The sequence below is a fragment of the Brienomyrus brachyistius genome, unplaced genomic scaffold, assembly GCF_023856365.1.
Source record: "Brienomyrus brachyistius isolate T26 unplaced genomic scaffold, BBRACH_0.4 scaffold56, whole genome shotgun sequence".
Lineage (NCBI taxonomy): Eukaryota > Metazoa > Chordata > Actinopteri > Osteoglossiformes > Mormyridae > Brienomyrus > Brienomyrus brachyistius.
The window spans coordinates 575788-600167 of record NW_026042331.1 but is presented as its reverse complement, the minus strand read 5'-3'; the positions used below and the strand labels follow the sequence as shown (position 1 = coordinate 600167).

The 24380-nt window shown below is 44.0% G+C and overlaps 2 protein-coding genes across 5 annotated transcripts; one reads left to right on the top strand and one right to left on the bottom strand.

Moving 5' to 3' along the window:
• Window positions 1–373: 373 nt before the first annotated feature.
• On the bottom strand, window positions 374–3860 carry LOC125724485 (translocon-associated protein subunit beta). The gene is made up of 6 exons (XM_049001211.1): window positions 3733–3860; window positions 2880–3037; window positions 2470–2568; window positions 1313–1421; window positions 1116–1193; window positions 374–815 (listed from the first exon to the last, which is right to left on the bottom strand). Exons 2-6 carry the CDS (start codon window positions 3035–3037, stop codon window positions 705–707), a joined length of 555 nt encoding a protein of 184 aa, XP_048857168.1. The 5' UTR covers window positions 3733–3860; the 3' UTR covers window positions 374–704.
• A 78-nt stretch (window positions 3861–3938) lies between these two features.
• On the top strand, window positions 3939–15060 carry LOC125724463 (protein misato homolog 1-like). Of its 4 annotated transcripts, none has more exons than XM_049001173.1 (15): window positions 3939–4080; window positions 5765–5849; window positions 6570–6705; window positions 6869–6938; window positions 8346–8421; window positions 8806–8884; window positions 8973–9126; window positions 9367–9481; window positions 9589–9723; window positions 9895–10047; window positions 10245–10376; window positions 11779–11963; window positions 12048–12152; window positions 14113–14228; window positions 14552–15060. In XM_049001173.1, the coding sequence occupies exons 2-15, from the start codon at window positions 5766–5768 to the stop codon at window positions 14785–14787; spliced, it is 1776 nt and encodes a 591-aa protein (XP_048857130.1). In that variant the 5' UTR covers window positions 3939–4080; window position 5765; the 3' UTR covers window positions 14788–15060. The 4 variants fall into 4 exon arrangements, with proteins under 4 accessions (XP_048857130.1, XP_048857129.1, XP_048857127.1 ...); XM_049001172.1 differs by lacking the exon at window positions 3939–4080 and adding an exon at window positions 4343–4509; XM_049001170.1 differs by lacking the exon at window positions 3939–4080 and adding an exon at window positions 4414–4519.
• The last annotated feature ends 9320 nt before the right edge of the window (window positions 15061–24380 follow it).

The following is a 24380-nucleotide window of genomic DNA, read 5'->3' as shown; positions in this document are numbered from 1 at the left end:
TCAGTTTGCCTGCTGGCAAGTTCAACTGCATGGATGACTACAATGAAGTAACCAGCATTAGACTCCATGTCTGGAGTAAATTAGTAGAGATATTGGCAAAGTAGATGGAAAATGAAACTTGGAGGGGAGGGAGGGGGGGACATCCAACCTCACTGACTGAACCTCACTCCCATTAGGCGACTGAAAAGGTAGCAATGTAACGCTTGTCAGAGCAGCCCCGCTACTTGACTGAACAGAGAGCTTTGCTATAAAAAAAAAGCTTGATAGTAGCAATGCTACGACCGTAGTACCGGAAACATTGAGAAAAAAAATCATTTTGCAGCAATGCTACTGCCTAAAATGAGATGTTACTTTAAGCAACCACACAAGCCAATTTGTAAAAACTCCTTTATTCCCAAAAGCTGACAAGTCACTGGGGCACATTGACCATTTACCAAAATCGACACACAGCCCTATATGATTTCAGAACACAATTCATTCCAGATTAAGACATAATGTATCAAGAGGTAGTGAGCCAAAGCACCCAGCAGTCTTACTTCAGGATGACTCGCTTTCTCCAGTGCGCCCCCCCTCATCTTTTAAACCCCAATATGGGTATTTTACTCCTGTGCCTCCATAGTTGCTTCCTTTCTTGTACCTCCCAAAACTACCCATAAGCCCAATTTAAACCCTTCTACCAACATCATTCCCCACCCTACAGCCATTTAGTTCCTCTTGGTCTTGGGAGAGTCATATTTCCTCTTGCTGGAGTACCAGAGGAGAAGGGGGATGCCAATGGATGGCAAGGTCATGACACCAAAAGCAGCCCAGTCCAGCTGAGGGGAAAAAGGATGCAAGTAGAGAATAAGCATATAAAGTTGCCATTTAGCCAATGAAACACCTGTTACAAGGCCAGTACAGAATACTGAAAGATCCCAAAGCCAAAAAGACAGAAGCACTGGCTGAGTGTTCCAGTCAAAATCAGTTCAGCATTGACTATTGTCAGGCCATAGGATGTGTGATTTAGTTTGCTCAAAAACATGCCCTAAATGTTCAGATGCCCTAGACTGTTCATTTCCCATCTAAACAATTGCACTACCCTTAGTTTTGTTCCTTTAAAAGGAAATGCAACTTACATAATGAGGAGAGAAGCGCCTGTCAAATTCCCTCTGGGCCAAAATACCACCCTGTCCAGGGGCACTTGTATACCCAACCTGTGACAAGGGTGAAGACAGTCAGAGAACAAGGCTACAAGCACACAACACTATTCAAAGTGACGACACACCTTGAAATATTGCTCTTTTTGGCAGATCTGAATAAGTTGGTCCCTTACCACAACTTGCCCCCCTTCCTGGGCCACGTAGCTGACAGAAGCAGAAGTGAAGTTGAAGTACCCAGCCTTGAGGGGGCGCAATACCACTGTATGGGATACATTGCTGGCTCTGAGGGGGGGGCATTAAGGAGCAGAAGCAAAGTATGAGAAAATGACAAGTCAGGAATTCCAAGGAATTCGAAGGCTGATGCCTTATCCAGAGCCAAGTGAAACCATTTTCCTTCCTCTCCCTCTATCCCTTCGTTTACCTAGGGGCCCAGGATCCAGGGAGCGGATGGACTGGTAATGGGATGACTTCAGGCTTCAAGTTTTTTTTCTCCTCCCTTTGTTGTTTGAGACTGAGTCAGTCTCTTTTAGGCAGTGGTTCTCAAAGCTGGTCCTCGGGCCCCACTGTCCTGCTTGTTTTCCTGCTATCTCTGCCCCACACACAAGTTCTGGCTGTCTTTCAGCTTCCGATTGACTGAACTCACCTGATCCAGGTAATCAGCAGTATGTAGGGCAGGGATAGCTGAGAAACAAGCAGGGCAGTGGGGCCTGAGGACCGAGTTTGAGAACCACTACTTTTCAGGAAGGAGGTGTTACATCCCTCTGTGCCCCCATCAGCCCAGCAGTGGCAGCGCCGTGGTTGTGGGTGGGGAGGTGTCAGTATTTGCCACATTATGAAGGGAATTCTTTTCACCTGCCAACAGGTGAAGTAGGGGATAAGTGTGGCTGTTTCTCTCTCTCCTCGCTTATTTTTCCCCCATGCTGAGCTACACCCACGTGCACATCCAGCTCCCACATCTTTTCCTCTCCCCCCTCCCCCATTTACAATAAAACTTAACAGATTTCAGTTGTTTGGGTTTGTCTCGTTTATGTTACGGCCCGAGCCAGGTCGTAACATTTATCACTAATGTGGGCTGTCTTATAAGTGGGGATTTTAGTATCTAGTGTCCAGATGCAAACTAATGTCAGTTACAATAATACGATTAAGCATGTGTCCCAATATTTCACATTATCTCACCGTGGGCATCAATTTAGTTGCATGAGGTGCATCATTACCTCCTCAATTCTCAACAAACTAAGTGTTTCTACAACAAGCACAATGAGACCATTTTCAAAGGCTGCTTAAAGTGACAGCACATACTCCCCACTTCAAATGCACAGATTAAGGATACGGTGCAATCCGGTCCCATTTGACATTTAGCATTCCAGACACAATGCCAAAGTCCTCCGGTGGAAAGGAATCGTCAGACAGCTCCACCTCTAGGGCAGCACTGTAAGAAGAGCAACAAAACAGCTGATGTTGAGTTTGGGTTTTATGGCAAACATGATCATATTGGTCACTATAAAGGTAACTAAGTTTCCATACTGTTTCATCTCTACTGTAGGTACACCTCTGCTCCATGACAAGTCAATTTATCTGATACGTAAAGACAGGTAATCATCAATGTATCAGCAGAGCATATCAGTATTAGCATTAGTTTTAGCAAGGCTCTATGCTGCACTGAACACTACAAGATCTTGATGGAGTACAGAATGATGTGGGTAAGGTCAACTGTGAAAAAAGAGGCTCTAATCAGCAGACCTGGTGCCGACATTGTAGATGTTGTACTGCAATGTTAGGTCCCGGCCCTCTACTGCATATCGGTTCAGTAGAGACTTGGAAGCCAAGAGCCGAGCCCCCTCCTCTCCTGTCACCAACCCCAGTGCAACCAACAGAACAAATGCACTTAGTGTCCCCATCTGGATGGCAGGAGAAAAAGCAGCATTTTTAAAAAAAAAAAAAAAAAAAAAAAAAGCACACTATCAATCAGGAAGCTTATAAGGGATCATCATATTCACTTAAAATGCAATAAGGAATTCTTCATGGTATGGGACTGCTCCAGCTCTTGCCAGGCATTTAATTTTAAAATTATAGATGCACTGATTTGGGGGAAACGTGAGGATTACAGTGATAATGAATACGACCAAACAAGCGGCTATCGCGGTACATTTACAGTTATAGTCTAAAAATGAAGGTGAAAACTTCAAGTTGTGAGATGCAACTTCCCATCAAAAGCCAACGCTTACGTGTCCGCAAAAAGAAAGTGAGCTTCAATTACTAGCTACAATGAAGCGGTAATCTTGATTTTAGAAAACAATTAAAACAATTAAACACCACAATACGTAGAATTGACAACAAAATGAAAAATAAGCGAACAATGTAGAGAATGCCTGATATTGTTCAACGAAAATATTTCAAACCCGGCTAACGCTTACGTGTACTAAGAGACCAGCGACCAACCGTCTGGCAATCAACTAGAACCTTCGGATAACAATGAATGTTAGTGAGTATCGAAACCAGTTAAAAAATATTTTATCAAACGCCCCAATGAATTCACATTATTCTCAACCTAACTGCAGAAAACACGACAATAAAAAAAGAAATACCTACTTACCTTGCTAGGATACAGTGCCTGCCGCAGACGGTAAGCTCCTCAGTACGCACGCTCAGTACCTTTCAACTCTAGGTGACATCATTGGAAATGGGCAGTGGCCTCGGTCACGTGTACATTATCATTTAAAACCGTTTACTTTTTAAAAATGTTAATCACACCATATTTTTTGCGTTGTTTTCAATTTTGCCTCACTACTAGGGATGGGAATCAGTATTGTTTTCAGTGAACCTATTAGTTCACCTAAAAGATTCATTCATTGATTTTTTTTCACTTCCTGCGTCTCTTGGATTTCGCTCTCTTTTACGTTTAACACTTGATTCGTATATTCTTAGCGACACAACAAAAGACGTACGTCAAAATCTTTAGCGAAATATCTTGTGATCATTGCGTTTCCATAAACCTGACTTTTATGGATAAAAAAGGCATGCATCAGACGTAATATCCGGGGGAAATCTGTTTCGCCTTATCGTCAAAAAACTCTTTCAGACGGGTTTTCATCCAGAGCTGCACATCTATCGATAAAATGTACACGTCTGACTTCTTTTATTTCGATATTCAAATAACTGGACTTCCAGGGGAAAATGGAAAGGGTCTGCAAGCAGTCCCCCGATTAAGAACGTCCATCTTACGTACAACTCGTACATTCTGACGAATTACCATAAATCGCATTATATTAAAAATTCGGATTAAACACAATGGTTTGTAATAACGAATGCACATACTACTTTGTGATGCTCGTGAAAATGTGGCGCAGCTTCAGCGGTTCGTCGGCTCGAGGTGCAGTACAGTACGTAGTTATTATTGTCTCGTTTGTAAGCTGTAAACTGCCTGTATAGGGAACTGATGTACATTTGGCATTTTTAAGTGATGTCAGCTCAATTACTTGAAACTGTACGTGTTCACCTTCCAAAGAAAGCACTGCCAAAACAAAATAATGAAATTTTAGGTGGATGTAGTAGCGAACCATTTTATACCAAACTTCTGGATTAAACATCTTAGAATGTCCAGTTCTACCTTTGAATGCCGGCACGTAGGACATTTTATTGGGCCAGTAATAGGCAGCCACCGACGACTAGTTTCGACCCGAAAGCGCATCGGAATTGCTCTGTAGAAACTGGCAACCTGCGCCTAATGTAGAGTAGTGGGAGAAACGTTCGGTGTCAACGAAGACGACAGTCCACCGCTCTATTTACGCCGTGTGCATGTTTGTGTTTACTGTATGAAATGCACGTGATAAAAGTTATGTCACCTGTCAGAGCATAGCGTGAATGTCGTTCTTTCTCGTAAAAAATGTTTCCACCGTAAGTGTCGACAAAGACTTTACCCGTTAAAACTAAACGGAAACGGTTTGTATCAATATTTATCGTTAAACAATGTTTCCATTGCCCACTCTTTAACGTTAAAGTGTTTTTGCGCATAAAATCTTCTGGATGGAAACCTGCCTAATTTAAACTTAACAGTTCATAAAATAAAAGTTCATAGTATTTTATGCTACTTTACACTTTGTTACCAATTAGTTGTAAACTAAGTGCAAACACGTTTTTCGAGTTTAAGTACATGATTTCAAGAGTATTTCAAACCAATTAAAACCCGCCGTTCATTGCATTTTAACGTAAGACCCACTGTATCGTACTGGCTAGGTAAATAACAACAACAAAGTTATTACAAATGATGCCTTCCACCCGTACGCGGATAAGCGAAGTATGGACCACATAAGGCCGGTCCTAATCACGTCATTCCTCCGGTGTGGATACAGAGGCGGGTTTCCTTCTTAGTCCTGCGCGGCACACGTGTGACTCCAGGCCGAACAACCGTGTTGTGACTTACGTCTCATCTATCCAATAAGAGAGCGAGTTTGGAATTGACCAAGGGAACTTAGCCAATTAAATTTTAACGTGAGCCGCAGTAAAGCTTGGGTGCGGTGCTGTTGTCATGGCCGCAACCTTTATGCAATGAAATATCACTGTCGTTCTTTTCTAAACATGCCAGAATAGTAATTAGTTTCTCTGTGTGTTTTTTTTTGCTGCTAAAGAATGGGTGGCGTATGTAGAGAAGTTGTGACCCTGCAGCTGGGACACTATTCAAACTTTGTCGGGACACATTGGTGGAATTTACAGGTTAGTATTTTGCACAGAATATGTCAACCAAGACTATTGTGACTTTACTTAACAAACATGAATGTATCGGTACCGCTGTGTTATTTTATTAGAGTAGCTCAGACTTTTATAACGTTTCCCCATGTTTTCGGAGCAATACTTTGCTAACGGTTTAGCTCAGTCATGGTTTCAACATTTTTTAACTTTCTTGTGTTTGGTGTACCTAAATCGTTTGTACGGATCCTAACTGCATGCTTTGCATTATTCACATTCATCAGAAATCACATAAGCATCCTGAGCATATATGCCTTAAATTAACCTTAAAAGAATACGTGTCAGAAATACACATCCGTAAGCTTTCACATTAGGTGGGCCCTTCAATATGTACAATGTCTAATACTGAAAAATAATATTTAGGTTTAAGGTCTGTAATAAATATCATAATAATAATCATCGTTATTTATGCATTTTCATACATGGAATGCAGGTCAGAGTGGTTTGTGTATGAGATTAAAATTAATGCCAAGGACAGAGAAGCAACTACAGTACAGTACACATCAATGAAATTAGAGAAAGATGCAATAAATCTAAGTAAAATGAATAGGTGAAAGTATATAAAAGCTAAATTAACAAAATACAATAAAATATAGAAAAACTAAAGTTAAATTATTGCGCTAGTTGGTAGCACACAGAAAGGGAGTAACCTGCATTTTATTAATAACAAATTTCTCTCTGCAACAGGATGCATCTCTGTCCTACGATCCAGATTTACTGGTGCCTCCAAATGAGCTACAAAGCGATGTGTTGTTTCGTGAAGGGTTGACGCTAGGGGGTCAGGTCACATACACCCCCCGCCTCATTGCCATGGACCTCAAAGGTAATCATTGTTGATGGCTTGTTGAATAAGACTGGCAACAGAGATAAAGTAGTTGTTCTTATTTAATTAACTGAAATTTTGTACCCAGGTACATGGCATTTGAGGTGTGCCTGTTTAATGGATACACATTGCATGTTGACTGCATCTCTCTCTCTCTGCTTAGGTAGTCTCCAGACATTACGGCAGGAAGGTATCCTGTATGATACTAGGAAAGAGCGCAAGTCCTCAGCATGGTCAGTCAGTACCACCTCTGGATTAATCTTTGCCTGAGCTATGCATCAAATGTGGTTTTCTATGTATATTACTGAATGTCAGTCTATATAACACAACCAGCGATGTTGATAGAGGTATATTGCAGTCAAGTGGTAATGCAGTAAAGAATATAGAAATTGTATTGCACATGTGTCGAGCTGCCATGATTATTTGCATAAACTCCATGTATCGATTATATATTTAAAAACTGGCATTGATTAAAATTTCTCTTCTCTATTACTTGGAAATATAGTGGAAGGAAGACCGAGGGGGGTGGCATGGTGGTGCAGTGGTTAGCACTGTTGCCTCACATCTCTGGGACCCGGGTTTGAGTCTCCGCCTGGGTTACATGTGTGTGGAGTTTGCATGTTCTCCCCATGTCGTCGTGGGGTTTCCTCCGGGTACTCCGGTTTCTCCCCACAGTCCAAAGACATGCTGAAGCTAATTGGACTTGCTACATTGCCCATAGGTGTGCATGTGTGAGTGAATGGTGTGTGAGTTTGCCCTGCGATGGGCTGGCCCCCCATCCTGGGTTGTTCCCTGCCTCATGCCCATTGCTTCCGGGATAGGCTCCGGACCCCCCGCGACCCAGTAGGATAAGCGGTTTGGAAAATGGATGGATGGATAATGAAATGCCTAAATATATTTTTATTTTTCTCCTTTTCCATATATGTGAAAATTTTCTTTGTATTTCTTTTGGTTAGCAAAAACAGATGCTAATATTGGTCTTTCATGAAAGCAAAGTGGCATAAAACGAATGTTTGTAAAGCGGGAGATACCTATACAACTAAGTGGAACTTGTTAGAATCTACCAATTGGGTTTGTCAGATAAGTTGGTGGTGTTGCTGCGAGCTGTGACAAAAAGCACAAAGCCGTGTTGGCAGATTACGTTTTACTCAATTTGATCTTTAATTGAAACTTATCATTTTACTTTTTGTTTTAACCTACCTGACTATCGTGACTTTTTCCGTGTGACAGTTGCATGCGCATAATATGGCATGTCAGTATTAACATCACACATTGTGCAGACCTACTATGAGAGGTGTAACGGTGGCACAGTGGATAGCACTGTTGCCGCACATTGCTGCTTTGTTTTGTAGTTTGCATGGTCTCTCTGTCTGTGTGTGGGTTTACACCAGATCCTTTGGTTTCCTCCCACAGTCAAAAAATATTCAAGTTAAGTGAATCGTTCTAAAATTGATCGTATGAGTGTGTGAGTGACTGTGCACCCTGCAATGGGCTGGCAGTCTGCCCAGGTTTGGTTCCTGCCTCGCACCAGTTGCTTGATTAATCATTGAATTAATTGATATATTACTTGAATATTAACATAATTGATAGTAACAGCCCTGCATGTGGGTGAGGCTGTGTCTGTGAACTGTGTTTTTCAGGGAAGGAGAAATGGTGACTTATAAGGAGTGTCCTCCAACAAAGAACTCTTTTCTTCAGGATTTGGATAAACTGGATGTGAGTCTCCAGCTCCCTGCCATTGCATTGTTCACCTTTTTATGGATGCATTTGAAGACAACAACAACAACAAATTTATTTTTATATAGCGCATTATCACAACATTACATTGTCTCAAAGCGCTTTACAGTATCCTCACCCAAAGCCCCAGTGAGTAAGCCATAGGCGACAGTGGCAAGGAAAAACTCCCTAGAAGGAAGAAACCTTGAGAGGGACTAGACTCAAAGGGGAAGCCCATCCTCCAGGGGCCGGCAGGGATAGTCAAATAGAGAGAGGAGAGCAAGGAAAGACCTCCATCACTTAGACTTCATTCTTGCCCTGTCATGCCTATGCAGTGTCTGTTTGGCTGGAAGCCTTCTTAGTTGTCTTCTGATCTTTGTCCAGGAGGGGGAAATACTGTCTGAAGTGGATTTCAACATGTCCCAGCTGCCTCAGTGCCCAGGAGGGAACAGATTGTCCCAGAGTGAGGCCTTTTACCAACCACTTTCTTCAAATCTTTGTTGGATATACTTTTATCAGTAAACATGTAAATCTAAGTATGTTTTGCTTAGCAGGGTCTGTGGCCGTGGAGACGGTGAACAGCAGCTTGGAGCGTGTTCGGAAAGGGTACCAGATGGAGGGCAGTGTGAGAGTGTGGTCCGACTTCCTGCGCATCCATCTCCACCCACGCACCATCACTGTCATTAATCAGTACAACCACGATGGGTATCTACTCCATTATACTGGCTTTTGTGCTGTTTGATGCTCTTGATGAATACAGAGTGTGTTCTGAGAAGTACATAATGCGTTACTGCTCTTTGATGTTCTGTCTTGGCAATGAAATATCTACAATGCCAAAAAGTATCTGGTCTGCGAACTTAGTGTAGCAAATTGGCTGTGTAGTATTACATTACATTTATTACCCTCAAAGACACCATAAATGTATGTCCCTGTGTAATCCCATAGAGAATCCCAACGTTTAGAAGCATTTGGCCAAGGGGAGGCACTGCTCCAGGGTTCTTTGCTAGAGGAGCTGGAAGACAAGCTGCACTTCTTTGTGGAGGAGTGTGACTACCTGCAGGTTTTTATGCCTGAATTGTCTGTGTTATAACCAGAGAAACCGTCTTCATGTTTTGGCATGATATTTACCCGCCTTGCTTTTGCCCTCTCTCTCTGTCCTCCTCTCAGGGGTTTCAGGTACTGTGTGACCTCGCTGATGGCTTTTCAGGCTTAGGGTCAAAGGTCACAGAGATGCTGCGAGACTCCTACGGCAGTCGTGGAATCCTTACATGGGGTGTTGCCCCTGTCAGCTATCCAGATTCTGTGAGTAAGCACAGCTGGTGGTGCACATTTTCTGTGGTGTTGCGCTTCTACCCTAAAGAGAACGAGGCTTGTGTTTCCTCCCGTCTCTGTCGCAACGTGTTAACAAACTAATAATGACCTTTTTTTCAGTGTGGTATGCTGTTTAGCTTTTTTTTTCTGCTTATGTATCAGAACCTGATAAAAGATGTGTACCACATGATGAATTATGTCCTGGGCACAGCCAGCCTGGCCAATCACAGTTCCTTCTTCTGCCCTTTGACCCTCAGAGGTGGGCTGGGGCGACGGCCCTTGCCCCCCATTGCATTCCCTCACCTTCATTATGATGTAAGTCAGACGTCATTACTTGCTGAATTGTCATTCGCTAAGCTTGTCCTAAAACCTGTTTATGAATCAGTGGTTGTTTACTAGGATTTTGTGTAATACTGCAGTTTTAGGAGTCCTGCTGCAAGGCTCCTTTGCACTGAGTCTGTTTTATTCTAACTATTAAACTTTGTACCCTTCCCAATCTGTCCCCTCTCCAGCCCACCTTGTGGTATCACTCCAGTGCCATTCTGGCTCTTGCCCTGGACTCCCTTACTGTGCCCTATCGGCTGAGATGTAACAGTGCCCCCATGTGGCAAGTTGCAGACTCATTGGCTGCGTGTGGAAGAAAGGTGAGTTCCTGTAATTTCATCCATCCTTCTAACCACTTATCTGGTTAAGGGTTGTGGGGGTGGGCTGGGGTCTCAGCAACATCGGGCAGAAGGCTGAGGTATAACCTGGATGAGATCCATGCCCATTACAGGGCACCTAAACCACCAGTAGCTTAATACCTGGAATAAACCCCCACTGCATATACAAGGCAGAGGATCTGCACCCCCAATAAAATACAGAGGTATATCGTATTACTGACATACGGCCCGAGCGAAGACAACTGACAGCTGAAAATCTGTTCAAAAAAGTTTACCTGTTTAACTACACTGCTTGTATTTGTGTTTGTTGCAATATTTCTGCCTTCTCCTGGTTTTGGTGGAGCATCACTGCTGTATGCATGTACCTACAAATTGCAGGTTAGCCTATAATAGGGAACATAAATGCAATTGGAAAAAACATCTTAACAGCATTATTAGTGATATCATTGTGTAACGAAGCACTTGTGAGTACTTATGTGTGCGTAAAAACAACCCAAAAAAAGTATGTGGATCAAAACTCACTGCGTCTAAGGCATATTCTATGTTGTATTATTCATACAGTTTTTTTTTTTTTTTTTTTTTTTTTTTTTTTGCCGCTGACGGAGTAGCATTTGGCCCGACACCAGCTTTTGGGCACTATATGGACATTTTATTTATGCCCACAAGTTAAGCAGATTAGTAGTACGGCTACAATATTAATGAGATGTGATTTGTGGCACCTAAAAGTTAGTAATCTGTATAGACTTGGCATTTCTTGAATTTTTTTTTTAGCGAAGCACACCACATACTATTGTTCTGGTATACTATGATTTGGTGTACTTCAGTGTGAAATGCACTGAAGTGGCGGTGAAGAAAGGAATAGCCCAGCAGTTACAACATCTTTTAAAAGAGACAATCTTGTGGATAAACAAGGTAAAAAGATGTCAGTGCTGTGGTGGTACATTTTGCAGGGTAAATTCCGACGCCTTTATTAAACATAAGGATATGCCGAACTTCTACTGATTACTAATTTTTGGTCCTCATTAATATTTTAGGCGCACTACTAAACTGCTTAACAAGTTGTGGGTGAAAATAAACATCCGTATAGTACCGGAAAGCTGGCATCCGGCCCTGGTGATTATTACACATGCGTGATGTAATATCCATTTGCTATAGCCCAGCCCTAGATGTAATCTTTTAGGATAATATAAACTGTATTGTTATTGCAGTTTTAAAACATCTTTCTTCTGGACTGTTTGGCCCGTTTGAGGGTTACATTGTGAGGCTCAGTTGCCACAGACTATGTACTACAAGATGACACGTGTGCTGAGAGCACCACAGAGAATTCCAGAAGTCTTATTAATACAGGAAGCTGAGAAAGGCTCTAACAGTCAATCTGTTTCAGGTGGTGGCTGCGTATGGAGCTGTCCCATTTCCCATGATGCAAGGCAGCTGCCTTCCTGATGCTTTGCACAGTTACAGAGATGCACTACCATGGAGACCCCTATCAGCATGTCGTGAGCTGAACGACAGGTGCTCCTTTGGCCAGTGGGTGACACTTCGTGGTCTAGAGGGACAGAAGCTAGTCAGGTATGGGTTTGGGACGCGCTCATTTGGCCTTGTTAGTGAGTCTCTATAATCCTGTGACCCATAAACCTGCCTTTACCTCCTCAGCACTCTGACCCCCGGGATACAGCCCCCCTCTCCATTACACAGTGCCCGCTGTGGTGAAGAAGTTATCGCCTCTTATGTGAGCTCTTACTACCCTGCCAGCCCACTGTGAGTATATACTTTGACACCCACACTACTCAGACGATCAACTCTTGAGGCATTTTCCACTGCACCAAGTATCATACTTTTGGTACTAGAAATTCAGTGCTTTACCTTTCCATTGATTTCTGGTCCAGTACCAGTACCAAATCAGTCAGGATACTTGTGTGGTACTTGGTACTTTAGGGTGGACTTGCAAACGCGTTTGTTGTTGATTGTTTATGTGAATAACCTGCCTTAGAAACAGAAAATATAACTGCTGTCTTGGAAAAGCAAGCAGTTATGGACAGAGAAAATGACAATAACTGGTCTACTTTTTGTGAGTTACAAATGTCGCTTGTTTTCTAATTTTGATCGCTACTGTAAAAACTTGTCTTTATAAATATATGCAAACTGTAGGTAACTTATTTTAGTGTTTTTAACTACCTTTGAGACTTTTTTGCAAGTATAAGACTACAAAGCAATTGGTTTATTTAACTTATGTTTCTCAAAATACAAGTTGTAAAGTAGCTTAAAATAGTGTGGATTTGCCGAAATAACAGATTTTAGGTAAAATACTAACTTTTGAATTAAAAACACTTGTATAAGTCATAAATGGTGCAACTTAGATGTTCTCTGTTCAAAAACGGAAGATTTTAAGTTGCGACACAAAATTAAGAAATAAAAGCAGACGGACGAGAATGTTTCCCAAAAGCGTAGTTGCTCATTACGTTAGCGACTTGCATATTTGGAACCATTAAACTGTGGTTTTGGCTATCTAAGTTGCTAACAGGAGCTTTTAGTAAATGTGCCCCAATTTGTCTGTAAAATGTATATATAATGCTAATTATTATATAATGCGAAAGTAGTTGGGAGTTGAGCTGTGTGCTTGGCAACAGTCAGCAGTTGTCTGGTGGGCCAAAAGTGTTTAAATAATCAAGCAAAGTATTATCTGTTGTGGCTCATTATTGTTAACTTATAAATGCTAGTCGATGAACTGTTGTATAAAAGCAATAACATACTCAGTCTGCAGACTCTACAACCGAATCACAGCTGTGATTTATAGAAGTGCAACCACACTCCTTCTCATACATTATTGCTTAAATATACTACAGCTGCGCAGAACTGGAAAAATTACAAGAATTGCAATGTGATCTTTTTGTGATGAATATAGTGATAAAGTTAAAAATTTACCCAAAATAAACTAGTCAAATAGAACTTATTATTCACACGAGTTGATGGTGTTGCTTTGACTTGTGCTGACTAATCAGAGCTTTTGCTCAATATCATCTCTGGAATCCAGAATATTTCCATACAGCAGAAGGTGAATGGCTTTTAGTGACCAGTCCTTGTTTGCTTTTCTCCTTCCACTCATTTTGCAAAATCTCTCGCAAAATCATCTATGAGTGAAATAGCTTGAAGAATGCAGCAACAGTAAATTTCAGACTTATTTTTTTTTTTCATATACAGTGGAACACAAACTTAATTTGTCCCAGCTGCATCATCCACTCAGATCACAGAACGCAGGTTTCCTTGTCATTCCATGTATAAATAAAGTGACTTACAAACTGTAACATTGTGGGTGCAACCTTCAGTTCACCACCCTACGCAGGCCGGCGTGGAGAACCCATTGATGGACATTGGCTTTGCCCTTGACCATAGTCTACATTTTTCTTTTAGCAAGCAAGCCCAATCTTGGGGGAAGGGGAGTGTAGTCAGTTGACCTAGGACCCCCAGAGGTTTTTATTTCCTCATTTGGGAGTTTTTGGTTCCTCTCCTCTGTTATCACCTGGCTCTCTTTCCTTCCTTCCTCCCTCCATCCCTCCCTCATTTTTGCATTATTCCATCTCAGTGGTGTTGTACCATGGCACTACAGAATAATACATTGAAATTAATCGATACTTTTGGTAAGTTTTTGAAGCTGAAAGTTATCATCAGCTGAGTCCTCTCTCTTCACTTTTGCTCTCTCTCTCTCTCTCTCTCTTTCTAGTGCTGTGCAGCTGGTTTCCAGCCCCAGTAAACTCACCCCTCCCTTCCCTCAGCTTTTCCACCAAACTCTAAGCCCACAGGGATTCCTGCAGAGTGAGGCCACATCTTCTCAATCTGGTGAGTTTGGCAGAGATCCCCCTCTATGACAAACTGACTCTTCTGCTGGGTTGTACTGCTGCAGGTCAGCAGTGTCATGAAGCAGAAGCCATACCATTCACTGATTACACATTTCTGCATGTTGCTGTCTTTTAAAAAGTATTTTAGAATTAGCTATATGCCATGTCACTTTCTAAATCACCAGTAGAACTGGGACAAGAAAAACATAACTGGAAGATAATAACCATGCTCCATTAGTCTTTGTATTTAGAATCAGACTGAGTCTGTAAAGGCTTTAGCAAGTGCCAGCCCTAGTGTGCTCTTGTTTCTCTCTTGCCCTCTAGTGGTTGCCTCCGTCCCAGTGCTCTCCTCCCTCCAGTCTTCTCCAGCTCTGGGGCCCTGGCTGGCTGCATTGCAGCAGGGGGCATGTGCGCTCGATCTTCGCCGCGTGGCTCCCAGTTTCTTGTCTCAGGGGCCTGAGCAAGCGGAGTTGCAGGAGACCCTGGAACAGCTGGTCAACCTTGCCCACTGTTATCACCATGACAGCAGTGGGGCCACCTCCTCCTCTGATGAAGACTAATTGGAACTATGAGGAATGTCCAATGTGCAGTATGAAGAAATGCCCAGAGGAGTGGAAATATGAGGATATAGAATAGGAGGGTCCAGTGAGGATGAAGAACTTGAAGGTGTAAAACAGAGACTGATGGAGGGAATGTGTGTTTTATATGAAGTCAGAAGTATTTGTATCTCCAGAATGATTCCTGTAAGACTCCTTCAGAGACCTGTGGATGTGTACATAAGTTTTATTAAATGCTCTGAATGCTGTTTCGGATTAAATGTCGTTCCATTTTGAGATGTTAGTTGGTTTTTAAAGCTTCATGGCCACACTTCAGCGACATCATTTTGCAGACTGCAGGGGCTTGTCAGCAGAGCTAGCAATGTGGGCAGCTCTTGTGATGTGGCAGGCAGTTTTGTCTCACTGAATGCTTTTTATTGGCTAAGTGAAATGATGCTAGAGATTGGGAAAATTGTTGTTGTTCCCTGCCTCGTGCCCATTGCTTTCGGGATAGGCTCTGGACCGCCCACAACCCAGTAGGATAAGCAGTTTGGAAAATGGATGGATGGATGTGCAGACCAGTGATGGGTATGTAAATGATTCGATTTGCAAGGAGCTGGTGTGTCTAATCACCAAACATAGAGGATGCCTCATAGATGCATTAGACAGGCATTACCAACACTTGATGGATTTTGATAGGGGTGGCATGAGGCTGGGTGGTTATATTTGCAATTACCCGGCATGTGGGCCATGCAGATGTCTGTCACTCAATGTTGGAACCAATGGGCACGTGAGGGCACCCACACATGTCATGAAGGTTCCGGTCACCTCAAATTTAAACGTTTATTGCATTCATTAAACTGCAAAACGAAATGCAACAGAACATGATTATGCCAAACCTATAATTAATCCAGGACCAGCATATCAACTTCTGACAACAGAAAGGAAATGCTCAATTGGCCATTCCATTAGGGTAACTAAAACAGCCATAAGTTTCAGTACCAAAAGTACCAGTGGGTACCTTTTTGTTATTTTGGTTCTTTACAACCGCTATCCTGAAAACAGCTGTGAACTCAGAAAACAATGATCCATGCATCCGTCCATTTTCCAAACTGCTTATCCTACTGGGTCGCGGGGGGTCCGGAGCCTATCCCGGAAGCAATGGGCACGAGGCAGGGAACAACCCAGGATGGGGGGCCAGCCCATCACAGGGCACACTCACACACCATTCACTCTCACATGCACACCTATGGGCAATTTAGCAACTCCAATTAGCCTCAGCATGTTTTTGGACTGTGGGGGGAAACTGGAGTACCTGGACGAAATCCCACAACGACATGGGGAGAACATGCAAATTCCACACACATGTGACCCAGGTGGAGACTCGAACCCGGGTCCCAGAGGTGCGAGGCAACAGTGCTAACCACTGCACCGCAATGCAGCCCCAAAATAAGATAAGATAAAGATAAAATTTAAAAATGAAAATAATACTAATGGATGCATGGACAAATTAAGAGACTCAAGCTTTCACTGCAATCTGGTCGGAAGAACCAGAGATCAGGATAGCATTACAAAAAATAAAGAATGCTGTACTATAACAGCACGGTATTGGAAAATTTCTAAGTGATTGTGTTGTAATAAATATTGTGGTATTTATAAAACAAAAAGGAGTTCAACATAAATTTCTCACAACTCTGGGAGTGATTTAAACAGCAAGGATGAAAATGATTATGATTGTCTCGGAGAACGCATGCAGCACTCATGCAAAACCAGCAGAGTAAACTTTAAACTGATTTTTTAAACATATACTAGATAATCTTGGAAAAGAATAATAATTAAAATTACAAAACTTAAGTTTTTTTCCTTTTCCTATCACAGAGTAAACTTTTTTTTACGAAAACTTAAACTCCCTGTGCTGTAATGTCCGTATACAGAATTTAAAGTAAGAAAAAGCCTTGTCTTAATCTAACTGACTGAGAAAGTAAGAATTGCACATACACAACATGTGATGTTGGTCACCATTCCTTAAAGAGGACATTGCTGCCTTAGTAAGGATACAGCGTAGGGCTACAAGAATGATTCCTGGTCATAGAGGAATGTCTTATGAGGAGAGGTTAGCTGAATTGAATGAGGTTGAGGTTGTTAAACTTATCTCGAGCAGTCTTGGGACCAATTAACAGTACTACTGTTTTTTCTGTGTTTAACATAAGGAAATTATTTGCCATCCAGCACTGGATATCTAGTAGACAGTCTTGTCACCGAGAGAGCAGTGATGCCTCATCCAGCTTAACAAAAATATATAACTCTGTATCATCAGCATACCAATGAAACCCAACACCATGATTTCTGATCATGTTACCAAGCAAATAATGTTACTTGACTTTGGTGATCTTGGAAGATTCATTGTTCACGTGGACAAACTGATAGCGACCAGTTAAATAGGAGCAAAACCAAGACAGAGTTGTCCCCTTAATGCCAACCACACATTCTAGCCGGTCCAAGAGGATATTATGGTCCACAGTATCGAATGCTGCAGTTAAGTCTAGTAATACCAAACGAGACATACAGCCACGGTCAGAAGCCATAAGCAAATCATTCAGTACTTTTACCAAAGCTCTTTCTGTGCTATGATTTGGTCTAAAGTCAGATTGATATAATTCATTAACATTATTTTTATGTAGGAAAGAAGACATTTCTTTCTGGATCTTTGAAATGAATGCAAAATTTGAGATTCATCTCTCTTAAAAGCTTGTGAGACGTGAGTTTAATGTTGAAGAATTCTGTGTTAACTTTGACACAGATTCAAATAGGAATTTAGGATTATTTTTGTTCTCTTCAATTAGTCTGGAGAGGTACACAGATCTTGCGGTCACTAGTGCTTGTCTATACTTAGGGGCTGTCTTTCCAGACAGATCTGAAAACCTCTAGTGTAGTTGAATGCCATTTGCACTATAGCATGCATGAAGCCTGTTTAATTTCACATGTATGATCAGAGTACCATGGGGAAGCGTTCTTATCTCTATGCTTTATCTTCTTACGTGGAGCTACAAGATCTAGAGTGCTGCGAAGCAATTTCTCCATGTTCGTAGTTACCTGTTCCAGTTCATTTTCACATTATGCTTCAGATGTAAAGTTGAAGGACTGTGGAATTTCATTGAGAAATGCTCTAGTAGTTAATGAGGCAATGGAACATCTGATACTGTACTTTCGAGCTGGGGCTGAAGGGAGGCTATACTGTATATCAAAAGTTAACAAGTCATGATCTGAAAGCAGAGGATTCTCAAGTATAATATATATGTGTTTCATCAGGATACCATGGCTAAGAATCAAATTAAGGGTATGGTTATAGGTATGAGTAGGCCCGATTACATTCTGATATACACCTACAGAGTCTAGAATAGCAAACGTTGTTGTTGGAGTCACGTGACGCTCGTCGCTAATGGCTGCCTAACTCTGCTCGTCCCATCCACCTATTTGCCCTTTAGTCAGTCCCTTTGCCACTTACCCGTTCGCAATTGCATAACAATTCGGCGCTCGTTCTTTTATTCTTCCTGATGGCTGCTAATCAGCGCAGACCTCGCACAGTTCTTTCCAGTCCGGAGAAGAAAGTGCCCCGCTCTGATGGCGGCGTTTCTGAAGAGGCCCTTTCCCCTCTCCTGGCACCTTTTCTCGCGGAAATGAAGTTAACAAGTTAACTCTTTAAATGGCACGCTCCAGCAACACCATTAGGAGCTCCGCGCTGACCTGAACTCGCTGAGGGCGGACTTTAAATCCATTAAAAAAGAAGTCGCCTCTGTGAAGGCTGTGACCGATCGACACTCCAGGGAGCTGGCTGATTTTAATAAGGGCCTGCTTTCCCTGGATGATAAAATCACAGAGATTGAGGACCGCAGCCGTCGCCTTAATCTTAAAGTAGTTGGGATCAAACTAGAGCGCGAAGGGGGCGATATGCGGTCTTTTCTCAACAGCCTCTGGCCAGCTATTTTTCCCCATCTCCCTAATTTCCAGCCAGCCATTGACCATGCCCACAGGCTGCATGGCCGGTCCGAAACCTCTTCTCGTCCGCCTCCCATCCTCATGCACTTCATCGACTTCCGTGACCGGCAGGCTGTGGTGCGTGAAGCCCGCAAAGTCCAGGACCTCAGTTTTGAAGGTGGGAGAATTTTCTTCTTTCAAGACTTTAGCGCCAAGACGGCTGCAGTGAGGAAGGCGATGAACGCGCCGATCCGGAGAGCGAAGGAGTTGGGTCTTTCTCCTTTCCTGATTTTCCCTGCGCGTCTGAAGCTGTCTTTTGAAAGCCAGCAGGTCATGTCCGGTACTCCGGGGGACGCGAACACCGCCATGGATCATTTTCAGTCTCTTGGGACTCTTCCCGTATAATTATTTCCCTCCCCTTTGGGTTCGCCAGTTTCTTTTTATTATTGTTATTATTATTATTATTATTATTATTATTCATTTAGTTTTACATTTATATTAATTTCTCTGTGATTGCTGTGGGTCCTGTGTTTTGTAATTGTTAGGAGAAAGCGCCGTAGCTTTCACTCCTACAATCTAGTTATGTTGGAGAAAGCGCCGTAGCTTTCACTCCTACAATCTCCTGTGTGAGGAAGCGCCGCAGCTTACCACTCACACACTTCCACTTCTAGGACCCAGGAATAATCGAGACAGCACACGTCTTTCTGTTTTACTTGCACAAGGGTGCCCACTTCAGGTGCAACAGACAGTATCTGCGCCTCTGTTGAGTGTCACACCGGACAGTCCCTTGGCTTCTTTATTTATAGGGTAGGGGAGGGGTTACATGGGTCTTGTCTTTAACTAGTCAATGCTGTGTGAGGCCTCCGTGAAACAGGGTTAATACAAAGCATTACATATCTCAAGGTGGGCCCCCTGCTATGTTGACAGAATCTGTTTCCTTTCTCAAGGTCTCTTATTCCTGCGTCACAATCTGGTAGGCCCCTGTGAGGACATCTTGTCTGCAACCCTTTCTGGGCCATGGGTTAGTTGTTAAGGGTTGCACGTACACATATAGGAGGATAATAATATGATAAAATACACAGATACACTCTAACAGTAATGTACTGTTATGGGATGCTTTTGTTTTTGTTTACTTTGCACTTTTCGCCTGCTTCTATTAGTTTATTAATTGGATGTCTGCTTTAGTGCTATTGCCTGACTACTCCCATTTGCCGTTTTTCCTGCTCTACACGGGGCAGCAGCAGTGGCATGGGGTCTGTTTTATCTGTGTCTCTGTTACTCAGAATGGGCTGGGGGACGTGTGCGCGGAGTTTCTGACTTCGGTCGGAGGGGGCCGGAGGGTGGTTGTTCTGGACTTGGCCGCAGTCCCGATTACTTTTTTAATGTCTTCTATGTTACTGCTGCGTTGCCTGTCCGGAGCATGGGTCTGGGGGGGTTTTGTGTCTGTTTGGGGGGGGGGTGGGAAGGGGTTTTTCCCTGAGACTTTCTTCCTGAAGTCATGGTTCATCGACCACATTCAGCTTCTGGTTCATGTCTGGCATATTGAGACTTTGTTCACTTGTTTTTTCCCCCTTATTTACACCTTACTGTCTGTTTTGTTTTGATCATGGCCAATATAAATATAGCTTCCTGGAATGTTAGGACCCTGAATACCCCCAAAAAACGGTCCAGTGTGACTGATTTTTTGAAGAGGCAGCATGTCGACCGTGCCTTTTTAATTGAGACCCACCTACTCCAGCGAGATGCACTGCGGGCGGCCTCCAGGTTCTACAGGGTTATCTCCACTTCATTAGCTTCCTCGCGTAGATGCGGAGTGGCCATATTGGTCAAGCGGTCCCTTCAGATTCATATTCTTAACTCAGGGGGGGATGCTGATGGCAGGTACTGTTACGCCCTCTATGACCTGAGGGGTAGGAAGGTCTGCTTTGTTGCCACATACGCTCCCACTCCCCCACGCGCCTCATTCTTTCGGGATCTTACTGATCACCTTCTTAAATTTCAGGAATTTGACCTTGTTATTGGAACTGATGCTAACGCTGTCCACAACCCTGTCCTTGATAAATCTCCCTCTCTCGTGGGTAGCCGGGTGCCTCCCTCCACACGTTCCCTGTGTAAATTCGTGGAGGACTTGAATTTGGTCGACTCATTCCGCCTAATTAACCCCTCCGCCAAAGAATTTTCCTTCTTCTCACCTCACTTCAAATCCCAGTCTCGCATAGACTACATCTTTGTTTCTCGCTCTCTTGCCTCTGCTGTTTCTAATGCTTCTCTGATTTCTTCCTCTTTGTCTGACCACAAGTATGCTCTCCTCCACTTAGCTGTACCATCTCTCTCTCCTCGGGCCCCACGATGGAAGCTCAACACTTCTTTGCTTCAAAACTCTAAATATATAGCCTATCTGACTCCTTGACTTGAAGAATTTATGTCAATTAATACAGGCTCAACTGATGACCCAGTCTACTGCTGGATGGCGATAAAGGGCTTTCTCCGCGATGCCACGGTTGCTTTTGCCAGTGTCCTGGCTCGCGAACGTCACCGGAAGATCTGTGATCTTGAAAGGCGGCTAGCTCATTTAGAGAATGCTCGTCCTGCAATGGTTGATCCGGATCATGAGACCCTTATTTTAAACACCAGGGCGGAGCTAAATGTCCTTCTGTCACACCGGGCTGAGTTTATGGTTCATCGCACTAGGTCACGATATTATGTCTCGGGTGCTAGGCCCAGTAAGTCGTTGGCTCTCAGGCTCCAGCAATGTGACTCTTTCTCCACAATTTTTAAAACTGACTTTTTTCTAACCTGAAAAAATAGGAGAAATTTTGTTCGCCCTCCTCCATCCATTAGCTACTAGACCTAATTAACGCACAATGTCCACCCCCATGGGGAGCTGATCAGTGATGTCAGGAGAGATGGTACTGAACAATTCAATGATTATTGCTTTATGCTCTCACCTGCACATTCCTCAGTCCCAGCGTCTCGCAAATTCAATCTTCTTTTGTAAGCATTCAGTTCATCACACGTAGTACGGAACCTGCTGATTTCTTCTTTCTCCAAGCTTGTTACCCTACATTGGATCGAAATTTTCTGCGGCCACTTCCAATTGTTCACCTAGTATTTCAAGCGACTCAACAAAAAATTTTACCAATAACTTAACAATAACTTCTACTTCAGTGCAGTCTCCGTAGGGATTCCTCCTACATTTTTTCAATTCTTTCTAATATTGCAGCCAAGACAAAGGAGGGCTCAGCAACAATAGTCTTGTTGTAACCCTAACCCTAACCCTAACCCTAAATTAATACTTTTTCCTTTACCTGTAAAGATCTATTCTTTGGAGAGTATGATTTTGAAATAAAATGATGCAGACATATTCTATGATTAACCTTTTATTGTGATTGGCCAAACTTTACATCCACAATTGTAGGTTAAGTGAGTCTAAGCCTTTCTTTTATCTTTTTCAAACATTATGTGGAAACAATTATTTTCTTAAGCAACTTCAAGACAAACAAAACTGTGATCTTATTTAAAAAAACACTTTTATCTTTGGATACATTACGGATGTGCCTGAAAATTTCCTTTTTTTAAGAAGCCCCTTGATTTTTTTGTGCAGTTTCTGCCTATTAATGTATCTTGCCATTGTCTGAAAATGCCCAAAAAAAAAATCAACGTCTTCAGATGTTGGGACCATTAAACCTTCCACACTACTGGTTGGTATGATATACCCACCCCAGGGGCTGAGCAGAGCACAAAATGACCTCCAGAACCTTGCACTAAAAACCTTGCACATGCGCTAAAATATATGTAAAGTTGCCAATTTTTAGTATTTAATTAACTCTTTCAAAATGCAGTATAGCTGTTTCAAACACTTGTCAAATTACAGTAGAATACAAACTGTGTATAATTCAAATATGCTATAATACAATCCAGTACTGTACATAAAATGCAGCTAATTTTAGTTTCCCCACTGCATCTTGGTGGTTCATTTTTGGCACTATTTGGACTACATGAGTACTATAAGCAAATTATTGAAACAGCATTTGTATAGGAAGGATTCTGTCCCAAGCCAATTTGATCCATATAAGCATTTGATCAGTGTAACTGTAACCACTATAAGCAGCTGTCACACCACGTGGATGAGGGTAAGGCAGGCAGGCAGGAAGGACCAGGCAGGAAGGCGGATAACGGGGCAAACGAGGGTTTAATCGGGATAGGCAGGACGGAAACACGGGCATAGACGAACAGCAGGTAACATCACGTAATGACGGACACGGAAACAGGGGAGACCAGGACTTAAATACATCAAAGCAGGGCAACATAATCAGATGGGGCTGGAAACAAATCGGGGAAGCACACGTGGGTAATCAGGGGGTGTGGCACACATGAGGAGCGGACGGGTCAGGCATCACAGAACCCCCCCCCCCAACGGCGCGCTACACCGGGCGCGCCAGGGAGGAGGCGATGAATGGGGGACAGGAACCAAAACCTAGAAGACAAGAACCAAAACCATCAACGAGGGACCGGGAACAAGACAGAGACACAGAACAAGGCAAGGGACAGGACGGAAAACAGGAGCTGAGACAGGACAGGGAAAGCGGACAAACAGACCAGAAAAGGGGAGACAAAAGGAACAGGAGGAACAAATGGAGCGGGAGTGACGGGAGGGAACGACGGGAAACCCGGAGCAGAGCGGGGCAGAACAGAGGGACCAGGAACAGAAGACAGCGGGACACAGGCGGGAGGAGGAACGAAGGGACGAGGGACGGAGAAAGGAGCCAGGGAAGGAGGGAAAGAGGCAGGGGAGCAGGGAGAGAAGGCGGGGACAGAAAAGGGAGCCCGAGGGAGCCCCAGCGGGCGACCGGAGGGGCCGCAGGCGGCCGGGAGGCCAGAGCCGGAGGGGACCTCGAAGGGGCCAAGGAGGCAGGAGGGGCCAGGGAGGGAGCAGGAGGGAGCACCGGGGAAGGGGACGAGGGAGCTGAAAGGGGCCTGGGCAAAGGCAAGGCGAGGGGGGGAGCCGCCGCAGGCGGCGACGTCCTCCGACGAGCCGAAGGTGGGGGCCCCGCAGGCGACCGAGGAGCCGCCGTCGGGGAGCCCTCAAGCGACCGACCAGGCACGGACGGGGGAAGCAAGGCAGGGTGCCGAGGCACCGGAGGGGGACCTGCAGGCGACAGCCGATCCGGAAGGCCAGGACCCGCGGGCGCCAACCGAGCCCCAGCGCAGGCGAGGCAGGGCGAGCCAGGGGGCAGGGCAGGTGGGACCCCAGCCCTGTGTCTGTGCCCCCTCCCCTTGCGGGACACAGACATGCCGACCCCTGGTCAGGGTCGACGTTGCCAGGGTGAGGACAGAGGAGTCACCAGTGCAGTCCCCGAGGGGTCCCATTCAAGCTCCTCCACCTCCGGAGAGGGAGGAGCCCTGATGGAGTCTTCCGGGACCACCTCGGGGACTAGGGCGAAAGGGGCTGGAGCTGCTGCAGGGAGAGGGGACGCCTCTGGAGCTGCTGCAGGGAGAGGGGGCGCCTCTGGAACTGCTGCAGGGAGAGGGGGTGCCTCTGGAGCGCGGTCAGGGACTGGAGCGCGGTCAGGGACTGGAGCGTGGTCAGGGACTTGGATTGCAAGCTATTGCAGTGGGGGCACCTCTGGAGCGCGGTCAGG

Bases quoted from the DNA above. Each gene is read 5' to 3' on its own strand.
- LOC125724485 (XM_049001211.1), bottom strand. From the start codon at position 3,037: ATGGGGACACTAAGTGCATTTGTTCTGTTGGTTGCACTGGGGTTGGTG. The intron at 2,569-2,879 runs GTCTGCTGATTA...CTCTTCTTACAG, and splicing joins ATCTACAATGTCGGCACCAG to TGCTGCCCTAGAGGTGGAGC. The intron at 1,422-2,469 runs GTATCCTTAATC...CCCCCCCCTCAG, and splicing joins AAATGGGACCGGATTGCACC to AGCCAGCAATGTATCCCATA.
- LOC125724463 (XM_049001170.1), top strand. From the start codon at position 4,428: ATGGTTTGTAATAACGAATGCACATACTACTTTGTGATGCTCGTGAAA. The intron at 8,885-8,972 runs GTGAGGCCTTTT...TGTTTTGCTTAG, and splicing joins AGGGAACAGATTGTCCCAGA to CAGGGTCTGTGGCCGTGGAG. The intron at 10,377-11,778 runs GTGAGTTCCTGT...AATCTGTTTCAG, and splicing joins TGGCTGCGTGTGGAAGAAAG to GTGGTGGCTGCGTATGGAGC.